This window comes from Protopterus annectens, chromosome 2.part1, assembly GCF_019279795.1.
Source record: "Protopterus annectens isolate FY-2018-M chromosome 2.part1, PAN1.0, whole genome shotgun sequence".
In the NCBI taxonomy this organism is placed as follows: Eukaryota; Metazoa; Chordata; order Ceratodontiformes; family Protopteridae; genus Protopterus; species Protopterus annectens.
In genome coordinates this window covers 1,878,492,718-1,878,518,523 of record NC_056729.1, presented here as the reverse complement: position 1 = coordinate 1,878,518,523, position 25,806 = coordinate 1,878,492,718, and the positions used below count along the sequence as shown (strand labels likewise).

The 25,806-nt window shown below is 45.9% G+C and overlaps 1 protein-coding gene across 1 annotated transcript in view; it reads left to right on the top strand.

The window, feature by feature from the left end:
• LOC122795057 (PC-esterase domain-containing protein 1A-like) overlaps window positions 1–25,806 on the top strand; it is a 239,306-nt gene that overhangs the window by 155,284 nt on the left and 58,216 nt on the right. Inside the window, exon 5 of the mRNA XM_044063633.1 lies at window positions 16,924–17,074. Within this exon, the coding sequence (XP_043919568.1) occupies window positions 16,924–17,074 (151 nt within the window). The remainder of the gene's footprint in view (window positions 1–16,923; window positions 17,075–25,806) is intronic.

Here is a 25,806-nt window from a genome sequence, read left to right as displayed (position 1 = left end):
GGCCTCGACAGGTGTGGTTCCCCTTTCTACATCGATTTACAACGCTTCACATATTGGGCTCAAGGAAAGGACATAGATCCTTTCACTGCTTCCATCCAATTAGTCCTTGAATTTCTAGCTGAACTCTTCCATGCAGGTTCATCTCCCTCTACTCTTAAAGTTCAATTGGCAGCTATTTCTAACTTTCATGTGGGTATTTCTGAATCTGCCTTAATGTCCCACAAGCTTTGCAAAGCCTTTTTGAAAGGAGTTTTTCTTCTCAGACCTCCTATAAGAAATCCTCCTTCTCCTTGGGACCTAAATTTAGTACTTGCTTCTTTGATTCTTCCCCCTTTCGAACCTGCAGTCTCCTGTTCTTTAAAATTGCTATCATGGAAGACTCTTTTTCTGGTAGCTATTACTTCAGCTAGAAGAGTTTCAGAGCTTCAAGCACTCAGCTGTCGACCTCCTTATCTATTGTTTCATAAGGACAGAGTATCCTTACGAACTAACCCGTCCTTTTTGCCTAAGGTGGTCTCGACATCAAATCTAAATCAAAGCATTGACCTCCCTGTCTTTCACAGAATATTCCAATAGGTCTGAACAAAAATTACACTGCCTGGATGTTCGTCAATTGAGGTACTACTTGGATAGAACAAAACAATTCAGAAAATCTGATCAGCTGTTTGTCTCCTATGCGGAAAGCAGAAAGGGACTTTCAGTTTCAAAGGTATCATTATCCAGATGGCTAACATCTTTGATTTCCCTTGTATATGAAATTAGACACCAAAAACTGCCTAATAAACCTAAGGCCCATTCCACCAGAGCTTTGGCTACTTCTTTAGCCTTCCAAGACAGACTGCCTATTGACACCATTTGTGCAGCGGCTACTTGGGCTACTCCTCACACTTTCATTTCTCATTATAAGTTGGACTTAGCTTCTAGGCATAGAGCTAACTTTGGTTCCACTGTTCTCAGGAGTCTGTTCCGTTAGGCCACCCGGGACAAGGTGCTAGGACGGTCCCATCCAGCAAGAATGAAGGCGAGATAGACAACTTAACATATAGAAGTTATGTTCTTACCATAACGTTCCATGTTAGTTGTCTTCTTCTCGCCTTCTTGCGTCCCACCCTCCTTCCCCCTGGCCTGGACAGACCTAGAGGAGTTGTGATTGTGACCTCTCTTTCTACCACCTCTTTCTTAGGCATATGCTGTTGTGCATATTTCCTGGTTCAGGATGTAGGTCACCCTTCTTTCTTCCTGTTGTTAGAGGTGGACTCTGTTTAGAGTTATTCTGTTACTATTATAAGCTGGGGTTAGCTTACAAACGAGATAACTCTCGCCTAGCATTGTGGGATATAAGGGGAGCCTCGAGCCGGTGGAACCATCTCTCGAGCTTTTAGAGTGGCCGAGTCGGAGCCGAGGTCGGCTCCGAACCCATCCAGCAAGAAGAAGGCGAGAAGAAGACAACTAACATGGAACGTTATGGTAAGAACATAACTTCTATTTTCTGTACTTCTTACTCCTTGCGTGTGTGTGTGCGCGCGCGTGTGTGTGCGCGTGTGTGTGTGCGCGTGTGTGTGTGTGCGTGTGTGTGTGTGCGTGTGTGTGTGGCAGGTGTGTGTGCTGTGTGTCTTGGCGTGTGCTGCGTGTAAAAGCGTGTGTGTGTGTGCGAGGATATAGAATGTTTTTGAAGGATAGGAGGAGTACTGACCTGATGGATAAGGGTAAGGAGTACCAAACCTTAGCAGCGTGGTACAAATACAGACCGTGCCTAGTAGATTTGAAAGGTTTGTCGACTGATAGGAGTTTTGGGTCCCTAGATCATAATGACTGACTGGAATCGCAGTTGTTATAAATCCCATGTTGTTATATCCGTTAATCTGATGTTTTCTGTGTTCATTTGTTCTTGAATGGTTGGGTCTTTGTTCCGTCCTCTGAACCGGCTCAGCTGTTATATCAAGCTTGCACCAGCCAGAAACTCTTAGGTTAAGGCTACCCAAAGTGCCCCTCTTCCCTTCCCCTCAGATCTCGTTTGCTGCGTAGAATTTAGGATGTTTCAGCCGCGCTGTCAGCTAAGTGCTAACTTTTTCATATATAAATTTGTGTCTCTATTCCTAAACTTGTTAATATTTTTCTTGTTACTGCTCTGACTTTGAGTGCAAGTTCTGTGCTTTCTTACCATCATTGATATAAGCCCTTCCCTTCCCTCTTACCTCTGTGAATTCTTTAAATACCATTGATGGTATTCCCTTTTCCACCTTTTATCCTCTGTGGGTATCTACAATTGTTGGTTTGACCTTTCCTTAACAAAAAAAAAAATTCTGTACTTCTTACTCCGTGTGTGTGTGTGTGTGTGTGTGTGTGTGTGTGTGTGTGTGTGTGTGTGTGTGTGTGTGTGTGTGTGTATGTGTGTCTGTCTGTCTGTCTGTCTGTCTGTGTCTGTGCACGTGCCTTCTCATTAAAAATTTGAAAGATGGCAGAAAAGCATAAAGGAACTACTGGTTTCAAGCAGTGCGAGGAGTGTGGCAGATGGGTATCTTTCTTGTGTGTATTGTTTGGGGGTGCCACATTTTAGATTTCAACCACCGTTCAGCTCTGTAGTGGTTTCAGTGCTCAAACCTTATCCTCAAGGGGCTGTTAAAATGCCCTTTTAGTAAGGCTTTGTCTGAGGCAGAGAAGTCCAAGTCTCACAAAAGAGTTGGAGGAGCCACTCCTTTCTGGTGTCTCCTAAATCTCAAGGGCCAGTTCTCAACTCATACCTTAGAACCGAGGCTTAAGATTCCAAAATTGACACCTGCTACTGTTTCGGCACCGAAGCCTGTAACTTGCCCCCACAGTGCCAACTACTGAACCTACGAAAGTCACCTCGGTACCTACCCTTTCATTGGTACCTATAACTCTCTTGGCATCAACAACAGTTTCCCCAGTCAAACTGGTCACCCCCCAAGGCAAAACAAATCATTGGTCAGCCTACCCAGTGCTATACCCAGGACTAGGTACTTTCCATCTGTTGACTCTTCCTTTAGTCTACAATTGAGTCCTTTTACTCAATGCCCAGAATCACCCTCGGGGAAGTCCATCCATTCTACCAGGTGCCTTTCAGGGCTTGATGTAGTCAGATAAGTGGATCAGCTCTTGGCAGCCGGAAGTCTCCCTTCCCCATCTAGCACCTCTTCCCCATCTGAAGCCAAGGTTTACTGTCCAAAGACTCCTACTTATCTTCCTACTTCAACCTCTCCGCAGGTCTTGGAGCCTTCGACTTCGCTCCTGGTGCCAACTACTTCGGTACCAGTAGTGGCCACACCTTGGTTCCTGACCCGACTCTGGTCGGCAACCTACCTGCAGGACTGCGATTTGGCTGCCTGCTCCGGGATCCCTAGTTCAGCTCTGACTTTTTTCACAGTACCATCTACAGTTCCTTGTGCTCTGACGGTTCAGAGTCCTCTACTGGCTTCTTCTCTGGAGCTGGGCTCGGAGTGGGGTGTGACCCCGGTTCCAGGGTTGTCTTTCTCGGTTCCGGTTGTCCCATCCTTCTTCGGGCGGCCCTACCTTCCAGATTATTGAGAGAGTTCTCGTCTCAGCAGGCTCACAGATGCACCATCCCTGTCAAAGTTTTACATCTGTGTATCCTCTGGCTCGCAGCTGTCACAATCTGCTATATCGGGGCAGCAGGCACAAGAGAAACAAGACACCCTGCTGCAGGGTACTCCTTTGGAGTCCGCCTCAAACCTTCCCCCTGAGGAACCACCTTGTAAGAGATCATGCAAGAGGAAGCACCTAGATTCTCTGGAAAAAATCTGTCGTTAAGGATACAGATTACAATGAAGGGGAATGGTCCCCACACTCACCCCCTGAAGATGTCTCCTTCGAAGACATCCTGGAAATCTTAAAACAGTGGAGTGATTGGAAGCCCACAAACCCTTCCTTCGTGGAATCTGTTTTCTTGCAGGCTTTTTGTGCCCAACCTTCTACTTTGTGGGTGACCTCACCTACCAATGAATTGGTCAAACTCATCGTTCAACGTGTGAAAGGCTTCTGACACTATAGAGCCAATCCCCCAGAGACCAGACAAAATTCTCTCTGCACCAGAAGATCAACCCCACTGGTGTAAAGGTTTAGCGGTAGATGCTATGGTGGTGATGGCTGCCACAAAAAAGGAACTTGTTGAGGAGAGTCCTGCTGTATCCGTCCTCCAAACAGTCTCAGACGGACTTATTCAGGAAGCGGGTCTATGCTTCACCGACTTTTGATATATTGGTCGTTGAATTTTTTGGCACATTTCACGTGACTTCAAAGGGAACTGATAACTGAGCTTTCAGGGACCTTGACAGGAGCAATGTCTGAGGTACGTGATAAGGTTGCCTCCCAGCTTGCGACCCTAAAATTGATCTCCAATTCGTCCATGCGGCTAATTGCACACACAGCTGAAGGGATGGCCAGGGCAGCGGGTGCAGGCGTTGCCATTAGACGTCATGCCTGGATGCGCCTGTTTGACTTCATGGACCCTTTCAAGTCTTCCTTTGTCAACGCTTTGGTTGATGCTACCTCGTTGTTTGGCCCAAAACTCCGAGACACCTTAGTCAGGTGTAAGAAGGATGGAAAGACCCTTTCTGCTGTTGGGCGTGGATTTTTCCACTCCTCAATGACCTTACTCCAGGAATCGGGAGCAGAAAAATGTGTTTCAGAAAGTCCCAAGGGCCTTTTCGGACTCACTTGGTGAGTATTCTTCCTGGGGCAGAAGGGGGGGAACTCATTAGGAATATGACCGTCCCATGGCAGAGGGGGTTCCGCATAACCTGGGATGTAATGCAATCCTATCTCGCCTACATTCATAACTGATGGGCTCGGAGCCGATTCTCGGCTCCGACTCGGCCGATGCATTAGCACGAAGTCTCTCATTGGCTGGGCCAACCCCCTTATCCCAGGATGCACCACGCCCAAACCCCGAGATCTCGTTTGCCGCTCCTAGAGTAACGACGTGGTCTCGACTTGGCTGTGGCTAAGTACCCTTCTATTTTGGCCTTTTGGTCGCTTTTTGGCAGTTAGCTTTAGAAATTTTACTCAAACAGCTGTTTTAATAGTTATATAGTTGTTAGTTCATTTGTGATTGACTGTTTGTCTTTTTGAATTGTTGTGGTAATCCCTTCTGTTTGGTGGGATAGGCCCGTTTGAGTTAGAGGGCCTTTGCCCTATAGCGTTTAAGTTGGAGCTCTTCCCCCCCTTCCCTCCTTGTGTGTTTTGAGTGTGTTTCAGTATGTTTGGCAAAGAAAAGGAACATAAGCCATCGGGCTTTAAAAAATGTTCGAAATGCAATTATAAGATGTCGTTGACAGATGGCCACGTCATCTGTGTTTATTGTTTAGGGGCTAAACACTTGCAAGAGTCTTGCAGTGTTTGCCATGCCTTCTCCTCTCGTGTTCTACACGAGAGGAAAAATAAGCTTATCCTGAAGGGTCTCATCAAACCAGCCTTCGAGAAAGCTTTGGCTTCTTCTCCCTCTTCGAAATCGAGGTAAAATAAGTCTTCGGCTCCGATAAGTCTGTCGGAGCTGCCTGCAAAAAGGGCTAAATCTGTGTCCCCTTCCTCTGCTCCACTGGCCTCGGAGCCGAAGGATAGAGGATCTAAAGCTGGGTCTCCCTCCTCGACTCCACTGCTTTTGTTGTTGTGGGATGAGAGATCAGGTACTCTGTCTCCGTCCTCGGCTCCACTGATTTTGGAGCCGCAGGATAGAGGGTCTAAATCGGGGTCTCCTTCGTCGGCTCCATTGGTCTCCGAGCCGCTGGAGAGCGTTTCTACTTTGGGGTCGGTTTCATCGGCTCCTGAACCGTCTGTGCCAAAAGGGGTCTCGGTTCTGGTAGAGTCTGCTTCGGCCCCGATCCTTTTGGAGCCGATTCGGAGCCGACCTCCTAGCCTTGTTTCGGAGTCGATAGGAAAAGTCTCTCGGCCCCCTTCTGTTTCCTCCAGGTCCTCCAGGCTTTCAGACTCGGATGTAGATAGGGTGGTCCAGAGGTTCCTCCAGTCACCTGCCTTATCCAAATAATTTTTGGCTCCGGCACAGTCGGCCCCGGAGCCAGCCCCTTCGATACCGTTTCTTCCTCCTCCGACAACCTTGGTGTCGTCGGAGTTCGTAGAGTCGGGTGAAGTCCTTGAGTCGGTCCCGAGACCCACTGCTAGTCTGTCGGCACCGTCTTCAGCTCCAACCCTTTCTGTGCCTTCCAGAGGGTTCGGTTCTCGGGTGTCCTCAGCCGGGCCCGAGGGGGATTCGTCGGGGCTTCTGGTTTCGGCCCCGTGTCTCCCTCTTGGCACCTCGGCTAGGGGAACCCCGACACCGGTCATGGTCTCTGGGACGGGCCTCTCCTCAGATTCTGGTGGGCCCGCCTTCGAGGCAATGAGGAGCGCGCTGGCCAAGTCTCTAGTGACTTCACCTGAATCTGCGACTCCTTCCCTAGACATGGCGGCTAGAGCTTCTGGTGCCCCCGTGTCTCCGGACAGCGCAGCTCCTAGGCCTGAGGATTCCTCCTTGTGTGGTCCCCTTTTTTCCGAGGCACCTTCAGTGTTCGTGCCTGAGGAGCCCCCCAGGAAAAATTTGTGCAAGAGGAAGCACATAGACTCCCCAGATGAGTCTGTCACCTTGGACAGTGACCTCGATGCGGAGGGGTCCCATAAGTCGTCCTCTGACAATGTCTCGTTCTCCGATATCCTGGAGATCTTGAGACAGAGGGGCGACTGGCCATCCAAAACCCCTTCCGCGGAGGAGTTTGTCTTCCTCAAGGCCTTCGGAGCCCAACCCTCCGCCTCCTGGGTGTCTCCACACTTCGATGAGTTACTGGACCTTATTTGTCGAAGGGTGTGGGAACACCCTGATTCTGTGGAGCCAGTTCCTTCTCGCCCCAACAAGTTTTTATCCGCACCACCTGGCAAGGAGTTTCTAACCAAAGGAGTTCCGGTTGATGCCATGGTGGTGGCGTCTGCCACCCAGCAAGATGTGGCAGAGGCATCTACTTCTATCCATCCTCCTAACAAGGAGTCCAGGAGCATGGATAGGTATGGGAAGCGTACCCTGACGTCAGCGACCTTTACCCTGCGGTCACTGAATTATTTGTCACTTTACGAGGCTCCAAAGGGATCTCATAAAGGAGTTGGGAGATATCCTGTCGGGTAACGTGCCTGAGGCGTTGACAGTCTGTCAATGCCCAGCTGTCTACCCTTTCGTCCATTGTTAAGTCGTCCATGAGGCTCATATCGTATGCAGCCGAAGGGGCAGGTAGGGCAGCGAGTTCGGGCGTAGCCCTTAGGAGGCAAGCCTGGATGCGCTTGTGTCACTTTGCGGAGGCGTTCAAGTCTTCCTTCACCGACGCTCCATTCGAGGAGTCCTCTCTCTTTGGACCCAAGGTGAAAGACACACTCACTAGGTGTGAGCAGGAGGGTAAGACTTTGTCTGCCGTTGGGGCCCGTTTTTTGCTTCCCTCGAGACCTTATCCCAAGGCTCAGAGGGGAGGAAAGATGTGGTTCAGAAAGTCCCAAAAGTCTTTCCCTGCCCATCAGAGTGACCCCTCCCAGAGGCAGAGGGGGGGGGGAATTATTTTGGAAGACGTCACCCCAGAGGCGGCGGAGGCCTTTGGTCTCACCACAGCCTCCAGGGTGTTCACCAAATGTTTGGCAGTGGTTACCACTCACCTGAGACGGCAAGGATTCCAGGTGTTTCCATATTTAGACTGGCTCCTTACTGCAACCACCAGGCATCACCTGCTGCAAGCCAGAGACTACACCATCCAAATGTGCTCCAAACTAGGCATCACAATAAATTTCGAAAAGTCTGCATTGTCGCCTTGTCAATATATCACCTTTATAGGCGCAAACTTAAATTCAAAAGACATGTCAGCGAGACTTCCAGTAGACAGAGTGTTGCCATTCAATGACATGTGCAGGTCTTATTAGGATGCAAAAAGATTCAGGTCAGATTCGTCCTAAGAACATTGGGTCTCATGGCAGCAGCTATCATACTAGACCCCTTGCACATTTTCACATGAGGATTCTTCAGTGGATGCTGTTCACACAATGGTCCTTCCAGCAACTCCCAGTGTCTCACATGATAATGATCACACAGTCATGCAAAAACCAACTTGTTTGGTGGATGGTTTCCCCATCATTACACTAGGGCAGACCATTCATTCTTCCTCCTCCAGTAGTTACGGTGACCACGGACGCCTCCCTGATCGGTGGGGGGGGGCATTTTCAGGGCAGAACAGACCAAGGCACCTGGCAGCCTCACGAGTACCATCTGCATATCAATGTCTTGGAGATGAGAGCCGTGCTTTTAGCATTGCAAGCTCGTCAGAACTCTCTTCCCACCGGGACCATTGCAATTCAAACTGACAAATATGTCAGTAGTATGGTACATCAACAAGCAGGGCGGAACCAAGTCCTACCCCTTATGTCGATAAGCACTCAGACTTTGGCAGTGGGCGATGTCTTCCCAACGGTTTCTGATAGCAGCGCACATCCCTGGGAAGTCCAACGTTATAGCAGACAGGCTGAGCAGAGCAATTCTCATGCCTCACGAGTGGTCTCTCAATCAGACTGTGGCGGACAAAATCTTCCGCAAATGGGGTCAGCCTTGCTGCGACCTTTTTGCCACCCCCTTCAACAGCAAGTGCGACAATTTCTTCTCTCTCCTCCTCCTTACCGGACACTTCCCCAGAGACGCTCTAGTTCACGATTGGCCTCAGGGACTTCTTTATGCATTCCCTCCGTTTCCCCTGATTCCCAAACTAATACAGAAAGCTACCACATTGGGATGCAAGATGATTCTCATTGCCCCTTACTGGCCTCGACAAATTTGGTTCCCGTTCCTGCATCATCACCTTCTGGAGCAGCCCTGGATCCTGGACCCACTTCCAGACCTCCTGATCCATCAATCGGGTGGGCTGCACCAATCTCTTCAAGCTCACTGCTTGGTTTCTCCACTTCCGACCTTAGCCAGGCTTCCGAACATCTCCCACTCTGTGCGTGAAATCATCTTATCCTCGCATAAGTGTACCACTAGAAAAACTTATGCTAGTAAGTGGAAACATTTTTCCTTATGGGCAGAGACCAGGAATATAGATCCCTTTTCAGCCCCTGTGCACCATATTTTAGAATTTCTAGCTGAACTTTTTCGAGCTGGATCCTCTTCTGCCACGATTAGAGTTCAGCTAGCTGCAATTTCAAACTTTCATACGGGCCTATCTGATACAAGCATCATGTCCCATAAGCTTTGTAAAGCCTTTCTTAAAGGGACCACTCTACTCAGGTCCCCAGTAAGAGATCCCCCGCCTCCGTGGGATCTGAATTTGATTTTAGCTTTCCTGATACTGCCCCCCTTTGAACCGGCAGCTTCTTGTTCCTTGAAGTTTCTTTCTTGGAAAACCCTTCTTCTGGTTGCAGTTATGTCGGCTAGAAGAGTTTCTGAACTTCAGGCTCTCTGTGTTCGCCCTCCTTACCTAGTTTTTCACAAGGATAGAGTTTCTCTTCAGACTAACCCTTCCTTTCTTCCAAAGGTTACTTCTGATAATTTGAATCAGTCCATTGACCTACCTGTGTTTTTTCCAAATTATTCCAACAAGGCAGAATTACAAGTTACATCAGTTGGACATTCTTAGACAATTACGCTTTTACTTGCATAGAACCAAGCAAATCAGAAAATCAGACCAGTTGTTCCTGTCGTATGCTGAGGGTAAACAAGGTATACCGGTGTCGAAAGTAACCTTATCTAGGTGGTTGACATCTATTATTACATTTATATATCCGTTAAGGAATAAAGAGCTTCCTGCTAAACCAAAAGGTCCCTCCACCAGAGCTCTAGCTACTTCAGTGGCTTTTCAGGCCAGATTGCCAATGGAAACTATTTGTGCGGCAGCTACATGGGCTAATCCACATACCTTCATTTCATATTATAAGCTGGATGTGGCCTCCAGGAGCAGAGCTGATTTTGGTTCCACTGTTCTAAAGAGTCTGTTCCGATGAGCCACCCAGGATTGAGGTGCTAGGGACGCTGTCCCAACCAGCAAGAATGAAGGCGAGATAGACAACTTAACATTAAGAAGTTATGTATCTACCATAACGTTCTATGTTAGTTGTCTTCTTCTCGCCTTCTTTCTGGCGTCCCACCCTCCATCCCCCTATCCTAGTAGACCGAGAAGAGTTCCTTATGTTTTTTTATTACTGGCTGAGTCTTCTCTGGTTCTAACTTCTGAGTATTAGTCTCTCCAGTAGGTTCATGTATCCTACTACAGTTTACTGTATTATTATAATTGTTATTATTATGTCTGTAGTTAGGTTTACCAGACGAGATCTGGGTATCTAGCGCCAGGCATCATGGGATATAGGGGAGCCTCGAGCCAGTAAGCAGCTCTCGAGCTTTTGAAGAGATGGCCGAGTCGGAGCCGAGGATCGGCTCCAAACCCAGCCAGCAAGAAAGAAGGCGAGAAGACAACTAACATGGAAAGTTATGGTAGGTACATAACTTCTTATTATTTTCCATCCGGACAGTGTTTCTCTGAGGACAAACCCAACATTTATGCCTAAGGTAGTGTCCAGTGTGGCTCTTAACCAAACCATTCATTTGCCTACCTTTTATCCAAACCCACAGAATAAGTGGGAGAGACTTCTGCATTCTTTGGACATACACAGACAGCTACCCTTCTACTTGGACAAAACTAAAGCTTTCAGAAAGACTGAGCAACTCTTAGTGGCATATGCTGCAGGATTGCAAGGAAAAGCCATCTCAAAACAGACCATTTCAAAATGGATAGGCCACTGCATTTGTTTCTGCTATTCACAACATGGCAAATCAGTGCCTAAGGGCATTAGGCCACATTCAACCAGAGCAGCAGCCAATTCAGCAGCCTTCCTCAGAGGAGTACCAACCAAGGACATTTTGGAGGCTACAACTTGGACTTCAGTGCACACTTACAAAGCACTACCACTTAGCTCTCTACTCTAAATCCAGAGCAGGCTTTGCCACTGCAGTTCTGCAGGGCCTCATAGCCACTCCTAATTCTATTTAGGCCCAGCCACCCAACCTCAGCTTTGGGATTCAACCCAAGTGTAATGACTGCAACAGTGAAACATGATGAACGTAGTACAGTTGTGTACCTACCATAAATGTAGATGTTCGAGTGTATTCACTGTTGCAGTCCAGGTTACCCTCCCACCATCCCCCTTTCATTGCTGGGACTTTTCTGTACTTCTCTATTCTATACAACCCATGTGGTGTATTTGCTTGTAGATGAAGGTAATGTTTATGTGAGTGAATGCTTTTTTATTGGCATACTTTTTAGCCTACCCTTTTGGGGGCACCTGACATCTGGGTCAAGACAAACTGAAGAAAATGGCGTCGGTTGCATCTTTTATACCCCTGGCACACTGACGTCAAGGAAGAGGCAACAGCAACCGACACCGGACCAAGACTTTGGAATTCAGGCCGACTGCGGGTAGCCTGCCAGCAGGATAACCCAAGTGTAAAGACTGCAACAGTGAATACACTCGAACATCTACATTTATGGTAGGTACACAACTGTACTTTTTGAGCACTGCGTTTGGTCTCACCACAGCCCCCAGGGTGTTCATATGCATGGCAGTGGTAGCAGCTCACCTAAGGCTACAGGGATTCTGTGTTTCCATATTTAGATGACTGTGTGCTCACCACCCCCACCAGGCATTTACTACTTTCCACCTTGGACTCCATTCTAAGGCTTGCAGAGTTCTTGGGTATCTCAGTAAACAGGGAAAAGTCAATACTATCCGCCACTCAAAACTAGAAGTAGTTGGAGTAACAATAAATACAAAAGTCTACATGGCTGCTCTTCACAGACTGCTAAGGTTGAGGTCACAACCTCAAGTGATACACTCTCAATACAAATTTCCGGCTCATCTAGTCTTACAATTACTTGGGTTCATGGCAGCAACAATCACCCTAGTTCCTCTGGCAAGGTATCACATGTGGCTGCTTCAGTGGCTCCTGGTACCCCAGTGGTCTCTGTTAACACACCCAATCCACATAATCAACCATTGCAAGCAGGATTTATATTGGTGGATGAAGCCAGAAGAGGAATTATGAAGCGCCCCCCCACCCCCCTTTTTCCACCTTCTCAGCCCAAGAACGTAGTGACCATGGGTGCATCCCTGATTGTGTGTGTGTGTGGGGGGGCATTTTCACGGAAAGCCTGTCCAAGACACTTGGTCCCCTCAAGAGGCCAATTTGCATATCAACATCCTAGGACTGATGGTATTGCTCTTAGCGTTGCAAGCATTTCAATCTGCCCTCCCTTCGGGGACAATTACTGTTCAGTCCGACATGTCAGTGGTTGGGTACATCAACAAACAGAGGGGAACCTTTGTCAGGAGGCCCTTGAGAGTTTTGCAATGGGTGATCGCCTCAATCTCTTTCTGATAGCAGTGCACATTCTGGGGAATTCCAAAGTGATTGCGGAGAAACTGAGCAGATGCATATTCCTACCTCACGAGTGGTCTCTCATTCCCAATGTAGCGACTAGGATCTTTCGTCGATGGGGTTAGCCATGCTGCGATGTGTTTGCATCTCCCATAAATCACAAATTCAGCAGCTGCTTTGCCCTAATCCCCCCCTTGGGGGGTGGAGTCCCCAAGAGATGCTCTCCTACATGTTTAGCCCCCGGGACTACTTTTCCACCTTTCCACCAATTCCCTTAATTCCCCAATTTTTGAAGAAAGCCCAATGATTGAGAAGCAGTGTGATCCTCATTGAACCTTATTGGCCCCATCAAGTCTGGTTCCCCTTTCTCTGGCCTCACCTAGTTCACCACCCGTGGACTCTGGATCTAACTCCAGATCTGTTCTTTCACCCGCAACGACTGGTCCGTCCCAACCTACAAAGTCCCAAGCTGATTGCTTGGTTCTGCCACTTCCAGTAATTGCCAGGCGGAGTAATCTATCTTCGCCAGTGCAAAAGATACTTCTGGTTTCTCATAAACCATTCACCAGGAAACTTTGTTAGTAAATGGAACAGATTTGTGTTTTGGTCTCAGGGAAAATTAATTGACCCCTTTTCAGCCTTTATTGATAAGGTATTAGCATATTTATCAACCTTCTTTCAATTGGGAGCCTCTGCTTCTACTATTAGTTTATTTAGCTGCTATTTCAAATTTTCATAATGGTTTTGACGACCTTTCTTTGTTTCATCGCATCTTTCTAAAAGGGGTTCTATATTTGAAACCACCTTATAAAAGAGCCCATTGAGCCTTGGAATTTAACATTAGTCTTTGGTCCATCAGCCCTTTGAGCCAGCAGCCACTTGTGATATCAAATATTTATTGTGGAAAACTCTATTTCTGATAGCCATCACATCGGCCAGAAGAATATCAGAATTACAGGCTGTGTGTGAAACATCCATATATCATTTTTCAGAGTATCACTTAGAATTTAACCCCTCTTTTCTGCCTAAAGTAGTATCAGACTCCAATATTAATCAGTCTATAGATCTACCAGTTTTCTTCCCAAACTTTTCAAACAAGGGAGAATATTGTTTGCATTTGTTGGACGTACAAAGACAATTACGTTTTTATTTGGATAGAACAAAATCATTTAGGAAACTGGACCAATTGTTCCTATCCTTTTCAGGTACTTGACTGGGCAAACCAGGTCCCAAAGTTACTCTATTGAAATGGCTGAGAGAGTGCATCACCTTTATTTACGACCAAAGTAAGCTGAACTTGTGAAGTAAGGTTAGGGCTCATTCTACCAGATTGATTTCCACTTCAGTAGCCTTTCATTCCAGAGCCTCTATGGATGACATTTGTGCAGCGGCAACTTGGGCTATTCCCCATACCTTTATCACTCATTACAAATTGTATATGGTCTCCAGGGGAAGAACATCCTTTGGCTCTGTGGTGCTCAGGAATATACTTTCTTAGGGCCTCCCAGGGCATAAAGTATCTGGGGACTCTGTCCCAACAGTCAAGAATTAATGAAGATTGACAACATCAGATAAAGATGTTATAGGTTCATAGGTTAGGTTCATAGGTTCATGCTAGGCTAATTGCCCTTGCAAGCCATTTTAAGCCTAGCCAAGTATCCCTTGTGAGATTCAAACCCTGCACCTTGTGTTTGTAAAGCAAACACCTTAACCATTAGGCCACCCTCGCAACCTTATTCTTACCATAATGTTCTATCTGTGTTGTCTATCTTCATTCATTCTTGATATCCCACCCTCCTACTCCCTCCAAAGACTCCTACAGTTTCAGAATTAGTCCTAGGTTTCTAGTAGGGCAGTTGATCAGACAAAGCTTTCACATTTTTCTATTCTACAGGCAAAACTCTTATCAGAGGGAAAGGGAAGAGAGGCACTATGGGTAGCCTTAGCTTGAGAATTTCTGGCTGGTGCGAGCTTGATACAATGGCCGAGCCGGTTCCGAGGATGGAACAAAGACCCAACAGTTAAGAATGTGAAGATCGACAACACAGATGGAACATTATGGTAAGAAAACTTTTTTTATGTTATATAAAGCAATCCAACTACCAATTCCTTTCCCTAAAATGGGTGTAAATTTGTCTTCTCTCCCAGCAGTTCATCACTAATATCTTTAGTATCTGTGTTGGATAACTGTGTTGTCGAGATATGATGAATTTATTCCTCTCAAAAAAAAAAAATCTCATTCTCCGAGATCATTGTAGCTTATCTTACAAGTTGACTTAAGTGTTTGCACGCCATTACTCAAAACAGTTTAAGTAGAAATATGACTTAGTAAAGGTTGGTTGCCTAAAAATATTCTATACAATATCTTTTATACCCTTTACTTGGACGTCTGTGTAATTAATCTTCAGCATGAATTGATAGGTAAAATTCAGGAAACTTTTGTTAAGGTAGTTAACAGAATTCTCCACTTTGTCAAATCATTCCAAAAAAAATGAAATACTTACTGAAAATCTCAAATTTTAAAAGGTAATCTATTCAGAATTAATACTCCCTCCAAAGACTCCTACAGTTTCAGAATTAGTCCTAGGTTTCTAGTAGGGCAGTTGATCAGACAAAGCTTTCACATTTTTCTATTCTACAGGCAAAACTCTATCAGAGGGAAAGGGAAGAGAGGCACTATATGGGTAGCCTTAGCTTGAGAATTTCTGGCTGGTGCGAGCTTGATACATATTGGTAAAATGGTAGCAGAAGGTGTTCCGGTTTCCACTCCTTTGACCTGTTTATAGTAACTTAGAGACCTTCATTGAATAATTCTAAACCACTGCCTTGTGGAATACTTGAAAATCAATCACTAACGTCTATAAATAAAACATTAATATTGGCACTCCATAGTTTATCCTTCATCTTTTTTTTTTTTTTTTTTTAAAAGAAATTCTCAGGAATATTTCAGTAAATAGCTTTCAGTATCAAAAAATTTAAGTAGCCTATCGATACATATGCAAGTCTGAAGAGTGAGTCTTTGATCCCTGGACAGTGACAATAGGTCTAAGTGGAGAATGGTAAATGTATGACTATTAGGGATACCAAAATAATTGGAACTAAACAAGTAATTGCCAGTTACCCTGCAGGAGACACTATTCTAAAAAAAAAAATCTATATTTGTGTGTGAAATATTTAACACTTTTTACCACGAAAGTCTGACAAGGACCCAAACCCATTTTCAGAGTATGCCTGTGGAGAAACACTCCAAATGCTTGTCTTTGGAATGTGGGATGAAACCAGACCACCAGGAGGAAACCCATGCAAATGCAGGGAGGACATGAAGACACCACACAGAAGGCACCCCAACCGAAAATCAAACTGGAGAACCTTTTGCTGTGAGGTGACAATGTGCACCACCACATATTAAACATTGTTCTTAAGTAGTCCATGGTGTTCATCAGTGCAGTCCCTCTTCCTTTGTTTCAGAATTCTTATGTCACTGCTAAATTCTTTTAATACTCTGTCATCTATGTTCAGAGGATCAGTACCGCAGTAGCCTTACTTATATCCTGCCAAGAATATAACCTCCAGACTGCCGGTCTTTCTAGTCAGCTTCCATGTCTTCATCCTATAGTGTCAGTCGAGCTTGGAGAATTCTCTGACCACATCTTGCTGTGGGCTTACTTTTTCACTGGTATGGCTTTCAACCCCTTATCCTAACCCAGTGCTCTTACTAGGAGGAAGACTACCTTAGTTGCACGTTGACCACTCTTGTATGTTATTTTGTGACACACACTTGCTAAACTATGTGTTGGCCCCATACCTCTCAACCTCTTAGTACAAGAAGTCTAGACATAGCCTAAAATAATGTGGTGACAAAGGCCCACAAATAGGGACATTTTTTTAAAATATTCTTATAAACTTAGAAAGCTGCTAAATTTACACAGTTTGTGTTGGCACGTATTTCTGAAAGATATAAAGTTTGAAATTCATATGTATTCCATTATTTAGTGGCTGCAGTCATCAGTGATTTTCCAGAAAAACAAGTTTTATGAGGAGCAGACCACAAATGAGGCAAAAAAGTAGACATCCTGCAAAAATCTGTACAGTTGAGAGAGGTATGGTTGGCCCCATCAAGCACAGTTTGGGTAGATGAGAGTATGAAATGTATATTACCAGTTAGGGCAAATTATTTCCATTTTCACTCTGTGCCTCTTGAGCAGTTTTACTGGAAGATATTAGATGATGATTTGCATTTTCTTAAATGAGAGACGGGCTGCTTAAAACAGATTTTGAATATTATGTCCTGTTTTGTTCTAATGCCAAAACCAACAAATTGTTAGTCCCTTAGCTTAGAAGTCTGGTGGTTTAGGAAAGAGACTTTGAGATGGAAATTGCTGGTTTAAATGACTTACAGCAGGAGTTATCTCCTAAGAGCTTCCATTGCAGTGTTTTCCAAGTTGACCTTTGCATTATAATTTCTTGTTTTGTGTTTCCTTCATCTGCTCTTTCCCCATCCTGACTAGATATGGTTCAAAACCAATGAAGCAATATACACAGAAACTCGACAAACTCTTCACTAGACTTGGGGATACCATTTTGTCAGAATGCCTTGTTATTTGGAATATGGCTATGCCACTGGGCAAGAAAATTAGTGGAGGCTTCCTGGTACCAGAGGTAAGAACATATAAATAAGAGTTGCATTGTTTTGCTTCAGATTTATTTTAGTAAAGAACATCTAAGGAAAGGATTGAATAACCAGTAAATGAGATGTATTTGTTTACATAAAACATTGAGACCAAAACATTTGAACCTGTTTGGCAAGTGTTGATTCTTTGTTGTATTTGAATTACTGAACTTGTTTAGTTAACCTGAAGTAAAATAATTTTCTCTCCCATACTTCAGTTCTCCATGTTAATGAATTATTTTGGGTTATTGTGTAGCTGGTTTTACTTTTAGGGAAAGGGGATTCAGCAGAGATGTGCTTAAGAGTAATGAAGGATCCCTTGAACCTTCTGAAACAGATTTTGATCCACCAACCATTTTGGGAGGTTTCAACTGGATTCCACCAGGCACTCAATTTCCTTGTATTGCTAATGGGTCTGTTCGCCTTCTTTCCACAGGTCCCTTCCCATCTTGTAGAAACTTTCCAAAACTCCATCCCAGTCCTGTAGAAACTTTCCACAGCTCCTCTTTCCCCACCCAGTAGAAACTTCCCTCAAATGATTGAATAACTGGGGAGCAGTTCTGATGAATTGCCAAGCTTAGTTTGTCAAAAACAAGGCTTTAAAGTTGTATCTGGTGGTGTTTTTTTCATTCATTCCTCAACTGATGGGTATCCAATCCGATTAGGAAGCTTTTTCCAGACTCGTAGATCCAGCCCTCTAGCTCCTCCCTTTACCCGTAATGCCCCACTCTTCTGGTTTACCTCAAATCTTGTTTGCTGCCACAACTTTCAGATCAGGATTTCTGCTCTCAAACAATTGGAGATTGCCTTATATCCTTTTTTGGTGAAAACCTACTATAGTTAGTGGATTCCTCCTCCTTCCTTCACTCCACTTATCTTCATATTTACCTGTATTCATTATCCATTCTCTTTATATATTTTTCTCCCTTTTCTTTCCTGTCCTGGACCTTTCTACCCATTTAGGTTATTTTGTACCATTGTTAGTACTCTGTCCTTTACTTTACCCACTGTTTGGTATTTCTCATTTACCATAGCTGGTAATTATCTTCTTATCTGGTACAGTCTACCAAAAAAGAAATGTGTATACCTTTACTGGAAGTTTTCTGTTCTTAGAAGTAGTTAGAGTCTGTTATGGCTGACAAACCTACAGGTTTTAAAAAGTGCACCTCCTGTAGGCATAAAATCCCTAACTCTTATGCCCACAAGGAGTGTGTATATTGTCTGGGAGCTGTACATTTGGACAGGGATTGTTCTATTTGTTCAGGGGTTCAATTCCCGAGCCTCAAGTGACAGGAGAATTAACTTGTTTTAAATGTTTGCTCCCTCGTCCTGTAGCTGTCTTGGCAAGGGGTAAAACGGGTAAAGGAAAGCCTGATTTAGCTGCTTAAGAAAAGGAATCCAGGAAACAGGCCCCTGATCGTTCTGCACTGTCAGCTCTGACCTTGGAGCCACCAGCTAAGTGTCAAACTTTGGATCAGACACCTACTTCAGATCCAGCTACATCTAAACCAAGGTCTTCTCGGATCCGATCCCTGATTTTCACACCAGATCAGATTTTTTTTTGGTTTGAGTCACCCTTTGTATGGAGGCTTCTAAAAGATCTTCTAGACCACCATCTACTACATCATCACTTAGGTCTTCCAGAAGTTTTTCAGAAACAGAAGTGGATAGGATAATGATTCTCAGGGCTCATATTCAGATGGGGGGTGTTTTGGCAACATCTCCCGTCAAATCCATGGGCCTGCCTTTATTCCAACATCACACTGCTGCTCCTTCTGTGATCTGACCAAGGTTCCCATGTGATTGGCTGCTGTTTCTCCTTGACCCTCTGCATTTGAGGTTGTGGAGCGGCACTTCTCATTACCCAGAGAAAGGATATCCTTGCCTCCTTCTTATCCTTCCCTCTCTCCACTGACTGTTAGCACTAATTCCATCATGCCAACTCCACCAGGACAGCCTCCCTGTTACAGCCTTCAGACAATCCTTATACAGGACTTCCAAATGTCTTCTGATACTAGGCCAGACCATCCCACTGATAATGTCCCAATGAAGAAAACATACAAAAGGAGGCAGCTAGATTCCCCACAGGAATTTGTCATTGAAGACACCGACCTCGATGAAGGGGAAGGGTCCACCAGATGATTCCTTAAACAGAGGTGGATGGTCTTCTGAGACTCCTTCCCAGGAGTCATTTTTTTCTAGAGGCTTTTGGGGCTGGCCCGTTTACGTCTTGGATGGTTCCTCTGACTGATGAGTTAATCATCCTTATCTCGTTATGCATGGAAGGAACACAATATAGTGGAACCTATCCCTAAGAGACCCATCAAGTTTAGTCCATTCGAAAGATGAGACCCATTGGAGCAAGGAAGTCAATACAAATCCCATGGTGGTGGCAGCAGCTATCATGAGAGAGTTTGCAAAACAGAGCTCATTTCTCCACCTTCCTAATTGTGTGAGGGCATTGGACAGGTTTGGCAAGTGCATTTATGCCTCTACAACATTTGCCCTTCTGTCTTTGAATTATTTGACTCGTTTCACTAAGCTACAAAGTGATTTGATCAAGAACCTTTCCATCTCTCTTTTGGGGTTTGAATCTGTGGAGGACCAAAAGAAAGCTTCTTCACAACTGGCTACTCTACAGTCCATTTTTAATGGGTCCTTGAGGTTAATCTCACGCGGCTGAGGGTACCTATCTTTAATGTGTCCATGAGGTTAATCTCACGTGGCTGAGGGTGCCTGTAGAGCTGTAGGTTCAGGGATAATAGTAAGAGGCATGTGTGGAATTTGCCTTTTTGATTTTTGTGGAGCCCTTCAAGTCTTCCTTCATGAATGTTCCCTTTCATAGATCATCTTCGGCCCCAAAGTTAACAAAACTCTCCAAAAGTGAACAACATGGAAAGAAGATCTGCTGTTGGGATTTGTTTTTTGACTCCTCTGATATTTTTCCCCAGGAAAAAGCAAGGTAATAGAAAGATGTGATTCTAAGTCCCAAGGGCCTTTCCAGGAGTCACAAGGAGACTAGTTCTCCTAAAGCGGAGGGGGAATTCTATTGGAAGACATCAACCTCATGGCAGAGGTGGCCCACAGAAACATGGCGCTGCAGATGCCTTCTCTGACAGGCTCTGTCAGCACTCCTGAAGGATTACCCAATGGCCACATTCTAGAGGCAGTAGAGGGGAGCTTATCTCTGCACCCAGAAGTCTGGGCATCCATTACAAAAGACACTTGGGTGCAGAAGATCATATCCAGAGGTTATTTCATACCATTTTGCTAAATCCCCCCAACAAAAATGAAAAATATCGCTGATGATCTACCCAATCAGAGGGAGGCAGCAGCACTGGAAATAAAAAAGCTGCTAGGAGAGTCATCCAAACCAACAAGGATGCGGAACTTGCCCAAGTTTGTTTTTAGTTCCAGAGATGATAGACTTGAGACCAATTCTGGATCTTGACATACTCGAGCAGTATGTAAAGTAATCAAAATTCTGGAACGCCCATGGTTCATTCTACTTTTTCTACAAAAGGATGATTGGATGTGCTCTGTAGATCTTATCAAAATGAACAGAAGATACTTGTGCTTCTGTCTGGGAGTTAGCCATCATCAGTTTAGAGCATTGCCCTTTGTCTCACCATAGCTTCTAGGGTGTTCACTAAATGCATGGAGGTGATAGCAGCTCACCAGAGTCTGCTGGGATTTTAATTGTTTCTGTATCTAGATGACTGGCTCCTACTTGCTCCAGTTATGTCGCTCTTTGGGCATCGCAGTCAACTACATCAAATCACAGCTTACTCCAAACACATACCCTGGAGTTCATAGGTGCTTGTCTAGACACAGTCAGCCAGATAGTTTTGCTTCCTATAACAAGAGTTCGCACTCGGGTCATGAGTGATTTCTCTTTCCCATCCAACATTACTGCTAGTCCTCCAAGCATTAGGATCAAGGGCAGTAGCAGTAACTCTGGTCCCATAAGTCAAGTATCATATGTGGGTCCTACATTGGATTCAGTATGATGGTCTATACTTCTACCGCCTCCGAGACACGCAATCAAGATTTCCAAAGTTTGCAAGAAGTATCTTCTTTGGTAGATATAGTCAAAGGAAATACCGCAAGGCCTTCCCTTTTTTCTCCCTCAACCACTAGCTGCAGTTGCCACAGACACCTCCCAAACTGGGTGGGGGACATTTCTTGGGAAGCGCAGTCCAAGGTTTTTGGCCCCTAGAAGAGGCCATTTTGCACATCATTGTCCTGGAGATGAGACCTGTTCTACTAGCATTGCAGATCTTTCAAGATGCACTTCCTCAAGGGATGATTGCGATACATCCAGACATGTCAGTAGTCTAGTATATCAGCAAGCAGAGGGGAACCAGATCTTACCCGTTATGCCCAGAAGCAATCAGTTTGTGGCAATATGGGAAGTCTCTTCCAGTCATTTTGTTTTGGCATTGCACATACCAGAGAAAGCCAGCATGCTCGCAGACAAACTAAGCAGGTCCATATTTATGCCTCATGAGTGGTGTCTCAAAACAGTGGAGGAAGAGGTTTTTCATCTATGGGGTAGGCTTGCTATGATCTTTCTGCTTCTCCCTTCAGCAACAAGTACAGCAGGTTCTTTGCCCTGATCCCCAACAGAGGGAGTCACTGAGAGATGCTCTGGTCAACTATTGGCCCTCTGGTCTCCTATTTTCTTGTCTCCCATTACCATTAATCCTGCTACAGATGGCATTCTTGCTGAAGAGCACAGTCATATTCATTGTGCATCTTTATGGCCTTGACAGGTCTGACTTCCCTTCCTCTGGCCTCGTCTTGTTTTTCCTCCTTGGATATCGTATCTATGTCTAGACCTTCTGTCTCACCAGTCCGTGATAAGACATCCAGATATCAACTATCTGAAGTTAACCACATGGTTTATCCAGTTCCAGTAATAGCCAGATAGTCCAGGCTTTCTTCCCCAGTTTGACAGTTTTTTTATCCTCTCAGAAGCTTTCCCCTAGAAAAATTACAAGAGTAAATGGAAAAGGTTTTCAGTGTGGAACCTTCAGAGAGAATTGGATCTTCTCCACCCAAGTGTTGGCAGATGTTCGTGTTTCACTGTTGCAGTCATTACACTTGGGTTATCCTGCTGGCAGGCTACCCGCAGTCAGCCTGAATTCCAAAGTCCTGGTCCGGCATTGGTTGTTGTCGCTTCTTCCCTGACGTCAGTGCGCCAGGGGTGTATAATATGCAGCCGACGCCATTTTCTTCGGGCTTTCTTGCCGCGCGGTGCCCGAAGCAAAAGCAGTTCGCAAGTGCCGGTCGGCCAACTCCAGATCTGAAATTAGATTTCGAAAATCTCAGAAGTCTTCAATAAAGCTAAGTACCCCTATTCTAGAGCACTGGACAGATGGGGGGAAAAAGTTTACACTTCTGCTGTCTTGACTGTAAGGGCTTTAAATTGTCAGTTTCACATGCTTAAATATCAGCAATACTTAATGTCACTGTTAAAACAGAAAATGTTGACAAATTCTGAATGTGCTGAAAGCAAGGAAATGCAGGATTTATTGCATGCAGTTGAACAAGTGAGAAAGCATACTTTTCAGCGTGGTTTTGATTCACTGGAGGCCTCTTGCAGGGCTGCTGTTACAGGCTCTGTCATTCGAAGGCATGCTTGGTTAAAGGAACAGAATCTGCCTGATCAGGTAAAAGCAAAATTATTGGATGCTCCATTACAGTATAATACTTTGTTTGGTGTTAAAAAAACAAAAAGGAACACCAACACGAACCAACTTCCAAAGACCACACTCGGACAAAATATACTTAGCGCTTTCATTCACTTTATTAATGTGAACTTCATCAGAAAAAACATACATGGACCCACCCCTTCCTTTTATAATAAATTAAATTAAATAACAGGAAATGATGCAATGAATAAATCATTTGTGTTCTGAATTAAAACAAAAAAAACATATAAAAATATATATACATATATATGTATGGTTAAGTAATATATCCTACTTAATGTCGTCCAATTCAGCATACATACTTCATCTATACATTAAAAAACATTTCAAATTGATAACTTCATTTAAACCAGGTAATATGTCCGCTCCAAATAGGAGCTGCCAAAATGCCTCTTTGCATTCCAATCTGTTGTTTAAATCCCCGGCTAATAAAACTTTATCTACACTGTCTAAAACAAAAAACTCAAACTTTTTGAATGTAGTACAAGAAAGTGCGTGTCTAGATAGTGAATTAGCCATGTCTTTAACAGTCCCTCTGCGGTCCCTTCATTCCCCAGCTCAGCTTACTACTATGCACGTTGTTTTTATGCAGTATAAACCAGTGCTTCTTGTTGCTGTTTACTCCACTTTGCCTGTTTCTAACTTACCATCTGAAGTAGGAGATTCATTTGTCTGCAACCTGTGGGTTATGGATCCGATATCGGATCCGAACCGGCATGGTTTACCAGCTATGGATCCAAGCTCTCAGCTCCTCCCCTCACCCATAATGCCCTGCTCTACCCTCATGACCTCAGATCTCGTTTGCCGCGCATGGTGACCAGATTGTTTTTTCCAGCTCTCCAGCTAAGTGCTATATTTAGTGTTTAAAGTACTTAAATTTAAATTTTTTTGGTTAATTTTGTGTGAAAGTGTAGGTTTCCCTCTTGTATTATTACCTTTTTTTTAGAGTTTAAAACTTAAATTTATATCCCTCCCGTCGCTGGTAGCGTAGTGTGTGTTTGGGCCTTAACTTTATTTGTTAGTTTGGGATGTCTGAGCAGCCCAAAGCTATTTTTTCTAAGTGCTCCGAGTGTGGCCATAAGCTTTCCCCAGCTGATGGCCACACTCGGTGTGTTAGATGCCTGGGGGTTGAACACCTCACATCTGGATGTTCCATTTGTGCAGGGTTCAACCCCAGGGCATTGAAGGAGCAGAGGTCCAAGCTTGTTTTGGCGGGTCTCTTGCCACCGGACTCGGCTCCGGCCTCCGCTCCTTCGGGGGTAACAGTTACCACGGTTATGTTACCACGGTTATTCCCTCTCCGGCTCCCCCTCCTCCTCCTGGGACTCAACCTCCCGTTTCTGGTTCGGAGGAGAGGGACGCTAGGAAAAAGGACCGGAGGGAGAAGCACCATAAGCGGCGGGCCGAGACCTCTGTTTCGGCCCCGCCAGCCAAGCGGGCTTCTCCCCCGGCCCCCTTGTCTGCTGGCTCTCCCCCTCCTCGGCTCCGGTCTCCAGTGTGTTTTTCACCGGGACCTGAGGAGGAGGAGTCCCGATCTCCGTCGAGGCTATCGAGGAGGCACTCTAGGCCTACCTCGGTAGCCTCGTCGAGATCAACTTACAGCCTGTCGGACGCTGATTTGGACCGGATGATGAGAAGGTTCATCCAGGCCCAGATGCAGATGGGAGTGCTTTTGCCTCCCCCCTCTGGGAGCTCGACCCCCTTTTTCAAGCCAATTGCTCCTTCTCCGACCCGCTACCCGGGTTCGGAGCAGTTGGAGCCGAGCAGCTTCAGAGCCGGGGGTGGGTCGGCGCCGATAGTACTTGGTACTTCGGATCCGACCCTGCCCTCGAGTGCGTCGGATCCGACCTCTCGGAGCCTGGATCCGAGCCTCGGATCCGGGGAGATCAGTGCTCCTTCGGCGCCGTCTGTGTCGGAGCGCACTGTCCCTTCGGATCCGAGCGCTTCGGCGCCGGCTCCGATCCACTCTTCGGATCCGAGGGGGAGCCGATTGTCGGATCCTTTGGTCGAGGTCGGCTCCCTTCGGCGTTTGATGTAGTGGAGAGGGCCCTGTTGAGGGTCTCCGGACCCCGGCACTTGTTTCGGCTCCGTCCCGCGCTCCCTCTGCACTGGGTCAGGCTTCCACCATCCGGCCCCTGGGACAGCCTGCTTCTGTGCCCCAAGCTGTTCCCCTGGAGCAGGTTGCTGCTTGCGAGGAGTCCTCTGACAGCCCCCCAGAGGATGTCCTCGCAAGCATCACGTGCAAAAGGAGGCACATTGACTCCCGAGTCTCTCACGGAAGACACGGATTTGGAGGAAGGGAAGGTTCCCACGGTCACCCCGAGGATGTCTCATTTGGAGACATCATGGAAATGCTCCGCATAAGGGGGTGGTCTGCCCCCAAGTGTTCGTCGGGCGAATCCGTGTTCTTGGAGGCATTTGAAGCGGGCCCGTCTACCTCTTGGGTGTCCCCTCCTGCCGACCCCCTGGTGGACCTCATTACCACCAGGGCGTGGAAGGAACCGGACACCGTGGAGCCAATCCCTAAGAGGCCCGACCGGATCCTCAATCCACCGGCTGACCGTGCCCATTGGAGTAAGGGGCCTCCGGTAGATGCCATGTTGACGGCGGCGGCCACCAAGAGGGAACTTGCTCAGGAGAGTCCCTCAGTCCATCCCCCGAGCAAGGAGTCTCGGATGATGGACCGCTTGGGGAAGCGGATGTTTAGTTCAGCGACCTTCTTGGTAAGGGCGCTGAACTACCTGGCACACGTAATTAGGATGCAGCGCGATCTCATTAAGGAATATGCTGCATCTCCCCCAGAGTCCATGTCGGAGGAGGACAAAGTGCTGCACTCCACCCGCATGGCCACTCTTAGATCTGTTAACCAGTACCTCTATGCGGCTACTCTCCCATGCTACGGAAGGTGCCGCTAGAGCCGCAGGGGCAGGTCTAGTCACTAGACGTCAGGCCTGGCTCCGTCATTGCGATTTCTCAGAGCCCTTCAAAGCGTCATTTGCGAACCC